The sequence below is a fragment of the Dasypus novemcinctus genome, chromosome 1 (genome assembly GCF_030445035.2).
Source record: "Dasypus novemcinctus isolate mDasNov1 chromosome 1, mDasNov1.1.hap2, whole genome shotgun sequence".
Taxonomy (NCBI): Eukaryota; Metazoa; Chordata; class Mammalia; order Cingulata; family Dasypodidae; genus Dasypus; species Dasypus novemcinctus.
The window spans coordinates 116,985,069-116,997,088 of record NC_080673.1 but is presented as its reverse complement, the minus strand read 5'-3'; the positions used below and the strand labels follow the sequence as shown (position 1 = coordinate 116,997,088).

Genomic DNA, 12,020 nt, shown 5'->3' with positions numbered 1-12,020 from the left:
AATGTTGCATTTTATGTATATACCATATTTTGTTTATCCATTCCTTATTTGGAGTGCTTCCTTCTTTTGGCAATGGTGAATAATGCTACTATGAACATTGGTGTGCAACTATGTGTTGCATTTCTTTTGGATATATACCTAGAAATGGTATTGTCAGGTCATATGATAATTCTGTACTTAAATTTCTGAGGAACTGCCAGTCTTCCACAAAGACTACACCATTTTATAGTCCCACCAACAAAGAACAAGTGTTCCTATTTCTCTACAGCCTCTCCACTGCTTGTAATTTTCCTTTTTATTTTATAATAGCCATTCTAGTGAGTATGACATGGTATCTCAGTGACAAGTTTGTTTGTTTTTATATTAGAGAAGTTGTGGGTTTACAAAACAATAATGCATAAAATATAAAATACAGGATTTACATATGCCACTCTATTATTTACAACCTGCATTGGTGTTTTGATTTGCATTTCCCTAGTGGCTAATAATGTTGAGCATCTTTTCATGTACTTTTTGGCCATTCATATATCTTCTTCGGAGAAATGTCTATTTAAGACGTTTCTAGTTTTTCAGTTGGGTTGTTGAGTTGTAGGATTTCTTTATAGATTCTGGATATTAAACCTTCTCAGATATGTGGTTTCCAAATACACTCTCCAACTGTGTACATTGTCATTTTACTTTCATAATAAAGTCTTTTGATGCCTAAAAGTTTTTCATTTTGATGAGGTCACATTTATCTATTTTGTTCTTGTTGTTGCTTGTGCTTTGGTATAAAGTGTAAGAAACCATTGCCTAACTGAAGGTCTTGACAAGGCTTCCCAGTGTTTTCTTCTGGGAGTTTCTTAGTTTTGGCTCTTATATTTAGATCGTTGATCCATTCTGAATCAATTTTTGTATATAGTGTGAGGTAGGGGTCCATCTTCAGGCTTTTGTGTATGGACATCCACTTTTCCCAGTACCATTTGTTGAAGAGACTATTCTTTCACAATTGTGTAGACTAGACACCCATATCAAAACTCAGTTGCTCATAAATGCAACAGTTGATTTGTGAATGCTCAGTTTGATTCCATTGGTCTGTGTAATGGTTTAAAGCTGTATGGATCCCAGAAAAGTATGTTCTTTAAGTTAATCCATTCCTGTGGATGTGGAAACTTTGTATGTAGGATCTTTTAGCAAGTAAGATCTTAAAATGTGACCCACCTCATTTAGGGTGGTTCTTAATCCTCTTATTCGAGTCCTTTATAAACTGAGGACTAAAAAGGCCACACACAGGGAAAAAAACAAAAAAATAGCCTTAGAGACAGAAGATAGGTCCTAGAGCCCAGCCCAGAGACTGGAATCAGTAGAGCACAGAGACCCCCAAGAGGCTAGGCAAACCAAGCAACTCAAAGCTGAAGAGACAAGGCCCAGATGAGAGGGGACAGTTAAATGGATTGGCATTTTGTCCTTCTGAGCTTGGAGAGAAAGCATCTTTAGATATGCTGCCATGTGCCTGATTGCCCATAGCTGCAACTTGGTGAGACAGCATCTCTTGATGATGCCTTGATTTGGATACTTCCGTGGCCTCAGAACTATAAGTTTTTAACCAAATAAATTCCCATTATAAAAACCAAAACATTTCTTGTGTATTGCTGGGGTGGTATTTAGCAAACTTAAACAGTCTGTATGTCTGTCCTTGTGCTAGTACCATGCTGAGGTAGACTTTGTTGTTGTTGTTTTTTAGGAGGTACCAAAGAATGAACCCAGGACCTTATACATAGGAAGCAGGTGCTCAATCATTGAGCTACATCCACTCCCCACGAGACTTGGTTTTTCATTTGTTTGTTTTGTTTTGTTTTGTTTTTAGAAGGTACCAGGTATTGAACCTGGGACCCCATATATGGGAAATAGGCTCTCAACCACTTGAGCTACACCTGCTCCCCCATGCTGTTTTGATTAGTGTGGCTTTTTAATAAGTTTTAAGACCAGGAAGTGCGAGTCCTCTACTTCAATCTTCTTTTTCTTTTTTTTTAAGATTTATTATTTTTTATTTATTTCTCTCCCCTTCACCCCCCACCCCCACCCCCACCCCCCCCATTGTCTGCTTTCTGTGTCCATTTGCTGTGTGTTCTTCTGTGTCTGGCTGCGTTCTTGTCAGTGGCATTGGGAATCTGTGTTTCTTTTTGTTGCATCATCTTGCTGCATCAGCTCTCCGTGTGTGCGGCACCACTCCTGGGCAGGCTGTGCTTTTTTCATGCTGGACAGATCTCCTTGAGGAGCACACTCTTAGCGCATGGCCCAGCTCGCCACATGGACCAGGAGGCCCTGGGTTTGAACCCTAGACCTCTTATGTGGTAGGTGGTATCAATTGAGCCAAATCCGCTTCTCTCAATCTTCTTTTTCAAGATGGCTTGGCTATTTAGGGCTCCTTTCCCTTCCATATAAATTTGATGATTGGCTTTTAACATTTCTGGAGAATGAAAAAAGGCTGTTGGGATTTTGATTGGGATTGAGTTGGAACTATAAATCACTTTGGATAGAATTGACATCTAAGTATTTAATCTTTCAACCCATGAACATGGAATGTCTTTCCATTCATTCAAATCTTATTTGACTTCTTTTAGCAGTGTTTTGTAGTTTTCTGTGTACAAGCCCTTTACATCATTGGTTAGATTTACTCCTATTATTTGATTATTTTAGTTGCTATTATAAATGGAATTTTTTTCTCAATTTCCGCCACAGTTTGCTCATTTCTAGTATATAGAAAGACTTGATTTCTTTGTGTTGTTCTTCTGCCTCACCACTTTGCTGAATTTATTAATTAGCTATAGTAGCTTTGCTATAGATTTCTTCAGGCTTTTCTGTATATAGGAATATGTCATCAGCAGATAGGGAAAGTTTTACTTCTTTTCCAATTTAGATATCTTTTTTTTTCCTGGCTTAACTGCTCTGGCTAGAACTTCCAGTAGAATATTGAATATTGAATAACAGTGGTGACAATGGGCATCTGTTTTCATTTGCTAAAGCCTGCCAAGACAATATACCAGAAGTGGGTTGGCTTTTACAATGAAGATTTATTAGTTTAAATGCTTAGTTTTGAGGCCAAGAAAAATGTCCATATCAAGGCTTCATCAGGAGATGCTTTCTCCCAAGCAGCAGCTGTGGGTGATCAGGCACATGGCAGGGCACAGTGGCAGCATCTGCCAGTTTCTGGCTGCTCTGCTCTCAGCTTATCGAAGTTTTTCTCTGTGTCCGTGGCCCTGCCAATTCCAGCTTATAAAGGACTTCATTAACAAAATTAAGGCCCACCCTGGCTATACCTTACTGGAGTGATTAATCAAATGCCCCTTAACTGAATCTAATCTAATCAAAGGTTCACAATAGGTTCACTCCCACTGCAATGAACCAGTTTAAGAATATAATTTTCTGGGTTCCAAAAAAGACTCAAACCACCACAGCATCCTTGTCTTGTTCCTATAGTTAGAGGGAAACTTTCAGTCTTTCACCATTAAGTATGATGTTAGCTTTGGGTTTTTTATGTATACCCTGTATCAAGTTAGTTTTCTAAGTGTTTTTTCAAAAAAAATGTTATTAATTTTGTCCGATGCCTTTCCTATATCAGTTGAGATGATCATGTGTCTTTTTTCCCCTTTGCTCTGTAATTGTGGCATATTACATTAATTTTCTGATATTGAACCACCATTGCATAATTCGTATAAATCCCACATGATCATGGTGTATAATTATTTTATGTACTATAGGATTCAGTTTGCTAATATTTTGTTGAGGATTTTGTATTGCTATTCATAAGTTATATTGGCCTATAATTCTTTTTTCTTGTGTTATCTTTATCTGGCTTTGGTATGGGAATAATATTGGCCTCAGAATGAGTTACGGAGTGTTCCCTCCTCTCCAGGTTTTTGGAAGAGTTCGAATGGGATTGATGTTAATTCTTCCTTAGAATGTTTGGTAGCATTCCCTTGTGAAGCCATCTGGGCCTGGGCTTTTCATCATGGGGAGGTTTTTGATTACTGATTCAATCTCTTAACTAGGTATTGTTTTGTTGAAATCTTCGGTTTCTTCTTCAATCAGTGTAGGTAGTTTGCATGTTTCTGGGAATTTGTCCATTTCATCTGTGTTAACTAATTTGTTGACATACAGTTCACAATATCCTCATATAGTCCTATTTATTGTTGTGGGATCAGTGGTAATATCTCACCTTGCATTTCATTTCTGAATTTAGTTGTGTCTTCCATGTTTTATTTATTTAGTTATAGGTCAATCTAACTAAAAGATTGTCCATTTTATCGATCTTTTCAAAAAACCAACTTTTGGTTTGGTTGACTTTTTTTTTTAATAATTATTCATTTCATTTTCTCTCCTCTTTATTTCCATCCTTTTGCTCACTTTGGGTTTAATTTACTCTTTTTTTTTCCTAGATCCTCCAGTGTTAAGGATAAGTTTCTGATTTGAGATCTTTCATCTTTTTAAATTAAGTATTGAAAACTATACATTTCCCTCCCAGCACTGCCCTTGCTGCATCCCATAAATTTGGTATATTGTATTTTCATTTGCCTCAAGATAGTTTATAATTACCCTTGTGGTTTCTTCTTTGACTTATTGATATTTAAGAGTACATTGTTTAGGGAAGCAGATTTGGCCCAATGGATAGGGTGTCCACCTACCACATGGGAGGCCCAAGGTTCAAACCCAGGGCCTTCTGACCCATGTAATGAGCTGGCCCACACCCAGTGCTGATGCGTGCAAGGAATACCGTGGCACGCAGGGGTGTCCCCCTCATAGGAAAGCCCCATGCACAAGGAGTGTACCCCATAAGGAGAGCCGCCCAGCGCGAAAAAAGTGCAGCCTACCCAGGAATGTTGCCGCACATACGGAGAGTTGACACAGCAAGATGACACAACAGAAAGAGACACAGATCCCCAGTGCGGCATGATGAGAATACAAGAGGACACAGAAGAACACACAGCGAATAGACAAAGAGAACAGACAACTTTGGGAGTGGGGGGGCGGGGAAGGGGAGAGAAATAAATAAAAAATTTATCTTTTTTTTTTTTTAAAAAAAGAGTACATTGTTTAATTTCCACAGATTTGAGAATTTCTATTTCTTCATCTGTTATTGATTTCTAGCTTCATTTCATTGTGCTCAGAGGAGATGCATTGTATGCTTTCAATATTTTTCAATATATAGAGACTTATTTTGTGAATTAACACTTGGTCTATCCTAGAGATTGATCCATGTGCACTAGAGAAAAGTGTGTATTCTGCTACTGTTGGATGAAGTGTTCTATATATATGTTAGGTGTAGTTGGTTTTGAATATTGTTCAAGCTTTCTATTTCCTTACTGATCTTCTGTTTAGATGTTCTTTCCATTACTGAAAGTAGTATATTGAACTCTTCTGCCATTAATGTAAAATTATCTATTTCTGCCTTCAAATCTGTTAATATTTGCTTCATATATTTTGAGGCTCTGCTGTTAGATGCATATATATTTATCATTGATATGTCTTGAGGATTGACCCCTTTATCAGTATATAATGGCCTTCTTTGCCCTTCTAACAGTTTTTACTTCAACTCTTTTTTATCTGGTAGTAGTGTAGTTATGCTAGCCCTCTTTTTATCGTTCCTTTCTATGATTTATTTCTTTTTCAATCCTGTCACTTTCAACTTACTTGTGTCTTTGAAATAGGTTTTGTAGACTGCATATAGTTGCATCATGCTTTTTTATCCATTCTCCCAATCTCGGTCTTTTGATTGGAGAGCTCAACCCATTTATATTTAAAGTAATTACTGATAGAGAAGCGGATTTGGCTCAACGGATAGAGCATCCACCTACCACATGGGAGGTCCAGGGTTCAAACCCAGGGCCTCATGACCTGTTTGATGAGCTGGCCCATGCACAGTGCTGATGCATGCAAAGAGTGCTGTGCCATGCAGGGTGTCCCCCACGTAGGGATGCCCCACGCACAAGGAGTGCACCCCATAAGGAGAGCCATCCCACGCAAAAGAAGTGCAGCCTACCCAGGAGTGGCACCGCACACATGGAGAATTGACGCAGCAAGATGACGCAACAAAAAAGAGACACAGATTCCCAGTGCCACTGACAAGAATACTAGTGGACACAAAAGAACACACAGCTAGTGGACACAGAGAGCAGACAACAGGGGGAGGAAGGGGGTGAAGGGGAGAGAAATAAATTTTAAAAAATAATAAATAATAAGTAATTACTGATAATGCCATTTTGCTCTTTTGTCATTATAAGTCTTCTACCTTTTTTGACCCTCAATATTTCCATTAATGCCTACTTTCATATTTCTTTGGTTTTTCTGTATTGTACCATTTTGAGTTCCTTCTCATTTCTTTCTGAATATATTTTTCATACATTTTCTTTATGATTACCATGTAGCTTAAATTTCACATCCTAAATACGTAAGAGTTGTATTTGATTTGATGCCAATTTAAGTCTAATAGCATACACATACCCTCTGTTACTCAAAAATTTTTTGAAATTGTTGCAAATTAATTCTTTGTACATTGTATTCCAAAACCATAGATTTAGCTCTTTATTAAGATTCTCATATTGTTCATTCGTTCTTTTCTTGACATCCTTTGGTTTTTTCTCTATTTTCTTTCATGTCCTTGAGCAAATTTTAAAAACCTTTTTCTTTTAAGTCTTTGTCCAGTATTCCATAATCTGTGTTCTCCTTCATTGATGTTTTCTGCATTTTTATCCTCTTCCTTTGAATGAGCTATCATTTCCTGTTTCTTTTTCTCTTGTAATCTTTTGTTTCACACTGTACATTTTAATATTTTAAAATTATTAATATTTTAATATTTTTTATTGTTACTTGGATTTAGTCCCTGAGCTGGGGTTGAGACACATCCACTATTGCCTGCCACCTGGCTGAGGAGTAGGAAATGGTAGTTACTGCACGGAGAGCGAAATTCCACAATTTACCAGCCTCTTCTCCCACCATTCCCTGAATGCTGCACAATGTTCTTCTCTACCCCAAAGTTTCAAAGTAGTTGGTTCAGAGAATTCCTACCAGTTCAGTAGTTTTCTTGTGGCAGCACTGACTCCTACAGCTTCCTACTCTACCATCTTCCTGCAGTCCTCCCTGAAATTAGCTTTTGGTTTAGAAATATATTAAAAGTACTTTTTGATTGTACCCAAAACTTATTTTCTTGTGATAAATTGATAGCTTTTATTAAATGGGTTAACAGGGTTGTTCTCTTCCATTAAATAGTAAAATGAATAACAGCACCAGTAATGTCTCTCCCACTAGTTTGGTATAATTTATATTCAATATCTTAGACCATTCAGCCAAACTGAGATGTGACCTGTTTTAAAAATTGGTTTTTTTCCTTGGGATAAATCCTTCTGTAATATTTGATTCCATGTAGTTTCTCTTAAATTGCTTTGTGGTATGATGTCTTTTAGTGTACTAATACAAACTATAACATGAACACACAATGTGAGTTTTTATTTAATTATTTTGATGCCCTTTTATTTTGGACAGATACCTTAATATTTTTGTTATTACTTTTAGGTCATCACAGTGTGGAGCCCTGTGGCAAACCTGCCCTAACTCCTAATAATTCTTTCTCCAAGGTAAATAGAAGGCTGCCTTCTTTAATGTCATATTTAATTACCTTAAAAAACAGCTTGTTTGAGATTTGAACCAAACTGATTTTATATTTAAATATTTGCCTTTTACAGGCATCTGTATTGATCAGTTAGGATGTATTTTAGTGGACTAGTAGTCTTTGCTAAGTGAAGGCACACAAAGTAAAGCCATCACACACTTAACCCTACATCATTTGGTACACCCTCAGCTCTTAAATCAGCTAATTACATAAATTGATAGTTTTATTGATGGGATATTTTGATTAATATACAGAATTCTGTTAGTTATTTCTTAGATCAAGGGAAGAGAAGAGGAATGAAATTACAAATGGCATTGCTCGTTTGGGTTAGTATTGGCCCCCAGTGACCCTCAAATGTCAAACCTCTGCTACTAGTGGGAAAAAAAAACAACAACAGTGTCAAAAGAAATGGGCTTAATAATGACTTCGAAAATGCTTCGCCATGTAGTAAATGAAAGAGCTTAAGTCATTTAAGATCAGTGCAAAGAAATTTGGGGGTGACTTCACAAAAAGACTAATGTATAACTGAATTCTATTTCATGCTCTCTCTTCAAGACTACGTTTATGCCCATTTGCTTGGCTAATATTTCTTTTTATGATTTTCTTTTGGCATGTGATGTGAGTTTTTAAATCATACAACTAAATCTTCATTTAATGGAATTGTTTTATCCCACATGCATCCCATACAGTCTATTCTGAAGTTCACTATTTGAATTTCTTTCCATGTAAAATGTAGAGCTGAGGCATTGCCCTCCTAGTAATCTGTGTTATATTCTCAACAGGGTTCTGAATATGAAGTGGGATTGGAAAGGAGATAAAAAGGAATTTAGTGACCAAAAGCCTAAAATTCTATGCCTTTCATATCTAACTGTGTTATCTCACATTTGTGATTTGGTTTAGCAAGTTGTGAAAAGATATTGCAAAAGAGGATTATAAGACAGAAATGGTTAGGACATAAAATTTAACATTTCTTGGTATTCACATGTGTGTGGATTGAGATACAATACAGTACTCATTATTCTCTGTTTATTTAGAAGGTCTTCAGTTTCCCATAGCTGAAACGATTGAACTTTCATGTAATTCTAGCATTATTCATGCTTTATAGTGCTTATTTTCTTTTTAAATATCAGCATGTTGCTGAAAGGGAGGAGGGTAGAGTTTCCATTAAATTAACATAAAACCCTAGATACTAGGACTTTTGCTCTTCAATGGCTGCCAACATTTTTTGCTAGAGTTAAAATTTTTGATAAATGATATTCTATCCTTTATGCTAATGCCTGTACTATGGATTTCTCATTAAGAATGGAGTTTCATAATCACATAAAATATTTTAACATCATTATATAACTGCTATGTATGAAGAAATAATTGTATTTCATCTACCATATTGTCTTAGTTTGCCAAAGGCTGCCGATACAAAAATACCAGAAATGGGTTGGCTTTTATAAAGGGAATTTATTTGGTGTAAAAGTTTACAGTTCCAAGACTTCAAAAATGTCCAAATCAAAGCATCATCAGAGGTGCTTTCTCACCAACGGTGACTGCTAGCAGATCCTGGAGTCCTGCCACATGGTGAGGTAGATGGTGGATCTTCCTGTCTTGCTCTACTTCCTCCTTGAGTTCAACTGTGGGCAGTAAGCTTCTCTCCCTGGGCCTGGTCTTCTTGAGCTGCTGAGGGCTTCTCTGTCTTTCTCCAGCTACAGGCGAGCCTGGAGTCCTCTTTCTCACACGGCAAGGTCAAAATGGCAGAGCTCCTTTTCTCTGTGTCTCTTCTTTCTTTCTGTGTGTACTCAGTTTATATAAGACCCAGCAAGAGGGCAGAGACCCAACCTGGGTCACATCTCACTGACCTAGACCAAGCAAAAGCTCTGAAGTGATCTAATCAAAGAGTCCCTTAATTGAATCTATTACATGCAAAGGGTACCTTACCCACAGGAATGGATTAGTTTAAGAATGCAATCTTTTCTGGGACTCACAAAATTCAAACTGTCACACATTTATACTTTTTATACTGTTAAAGAGAGTGGTTCAGAATGAACCACACCCTTGTATAAAATGTATATTAATTCATGCTAATCATTTAATTGTGCATTTTCCTCAAATCATTGGCATCTGTAATCCATGAAGTACTTCACAATTTACCATTGAATTAGAAAGTTATTTTCTACTCATAACAATTTCATAGTTACAAATTCAGTACTATTATTTTTTAGGAGGTATTAGGGATTGAACCCAGGACCTCATACATGAAAAGCAGGTGCTCAACCACTGAGCTACACCAGTTCCCCTTATTTTTTAAAATCAATTTTATTGGTATATATTAATAAAGCATATAATATGTGCAGAGTGTGCAAGCTGCGGTATTTGGTATAATCACATAGTTGTGCCTTCACCACTTCAGTCATTATTAGAGCATTTTCATTGTTCCAGTAACAAAAAGCTCTACCCATTAAAAATCACTTCTCAATCTGTCTGTGCTTCCCCTGTGCCCATAGCTGTTATTCTGTTTCCGTCTTTCTAATTTATATGTATTTATACTTTGTATAGATGGAGTCAAACAATAAGTGGTACCTTTGTCTAGTTTCTTTCACTTAGCATAAATCCTTTTTTTTTTGCTCTTAATAGAAGATTAATGTATTAGTATACACTGTTGTCCATATTTTGCTTTAGTTATATTTTTTCCTGATATTAACTTCTTGTAATGTTAGCCTACATTTGTTCAGTTTCATATTAGTCAGCCAAAAGGGGTGCTGATGCAAAGTACCAGAAATCTGTTGGCTTTATAAAGGGTATTTATTTGGGGTGGAAGCTTACAGTGACAAGGCCCTAAAGAGTCCAACTCAAAGTCACTTCCTCACCAAACTGTGTTGCCGTGTATTGAAACAAGATGGCAGGCAATGTCTGCAAGGGTTCAGCCTTCCTCTTCTTCTTAAGACTCAGTGGGCCCAGCTTCTTCTGATCTCAGCTGTAGACTGGAGGGCTCCTTTCTTTCTGGGCTCTGCTGTTCCAGTTTCTTCACTAGGTCAGCTGTAGACTATCAGGCTCATCTCTCTTCCCAGGGCCTCTGCCCTGGAGCTGTCCTCTCTTCCTCTGTGTTCTTCTCTGTGCATCTACTCCTGTGTTCTTGATGGAGCATCCATTTATATAGCCCACCAAGGGAACGGCAACTCAATCCTGCATGCCCTAATGACGTGGTCGAATCAAAGCCCTAATCTTGATTTAATAAAGTAAAAATGAAAATTGAATTTAATATAAACAAAGGGGTATCACGCCCAGAGGAACAGACCAGTTCACAAACATAATATCTCTTTTTGGAATTCATAAATATCAAATTGCCACAAGTTTCAAAGAAAAGCAGTCGTATATATACCACATAAACCATATTCATATTTCACAAGAGGTTTCGCTATGCTCTACAGTCTCATGTTACATTTTTTAGCTTTCCTTCTAGTAATATACATGACCTTAGACTTTCACTTCAACCACTGTCATAACCATATAGTAACACTGTTAATTACAAACACTATGATATACTTTCACCATTTCTATTGATATACAGAGATTTACGAACAATCTTTTCACCAATTCTGCACCAATTTAAATTCAATGAGGTTTAGACTAGGTTTGAAAATCTTTGTGTCTGACTGATGATCAGGTCGTTAAATTAGAGTCTGTCCATGTCACAGCTCATGCTTAGAAGGTTATTTTTTTTCTTTTTTTATTTCTTGTTCCCTCAACTTCTAAACTTTAGTAATCCTATTTAATTTTTCTAAAACTTTCCATGGAGGGCAAGTCCCATAAAATATACCTCAAAAGAGAGATTTCTGAAGTCAAATAAATTTAGAAAATGCTACATAATAGATTTCTCTTTGGCAATTCAAAATTTATCATAGTATGGGTTGTGAGGATTCTTAGAATAAAAATATTGATTTAATGCTTAATCTAGTGTTTCCAGACTTATTTGACAATGCAAACTTACAGCCCTTTTTGTACATCTCACTGCACAATTATTTCCTAAAAATACTGATCATCAGTTTTTTTACTCTAGAGTATAGAGAGGATTTTTCCCTTTGATCACTCTTCATTTTATAGACAGTAGATGTGTGAGTCATATTAGCAAGTCACTTAACTGATCCTTCAAATTCTCTACCTATCACATTGATATGGCAATATATGTCCTGTACACCTCACTAAGTTCTATCTTCTCACATACCAACCTGTTTGAAATGTCTGTTTTCTGCTTAATTTATTGAATGCCTTGTTTATCAGGCATGCACCTTAAAGTTTAACTTTCGCTTTAACCCTGTAGTCTTTTTTTAAAGTCACCCTAACATTATAATTACATTTAATCATCTCCTGGGGGTAATTGAATCTT

General features: G+C 36.6%; 1 protein-coding gene across 16 annotated transcripts in view; it reads left to right on the top strand.

Moving 5' to 3' along the window:
• The window catches only part of PTPN13 (protein tyrosine phosphatase non-receptor type 13), a 212,160-nt gene that overhangs the window by 178,509 nt on the left and 21,631 nt on the right, over window positions 1–12,020 (top strand). For all 16 annotated transcript variants that reach the window (XM_058295887.1, XM_058295971.1, XM_058295896.1 and 13 more), the window contains one exon: window positions 7,549–7,610. In XM_058295887.1, the coding sequence (XP_058151870.1) occupies window positions 7,549–7,610 (62 nt within the window). The remainder of the gene's footprint in view (window positions 1–7,548; window positions 7,611–12,020) is intronic.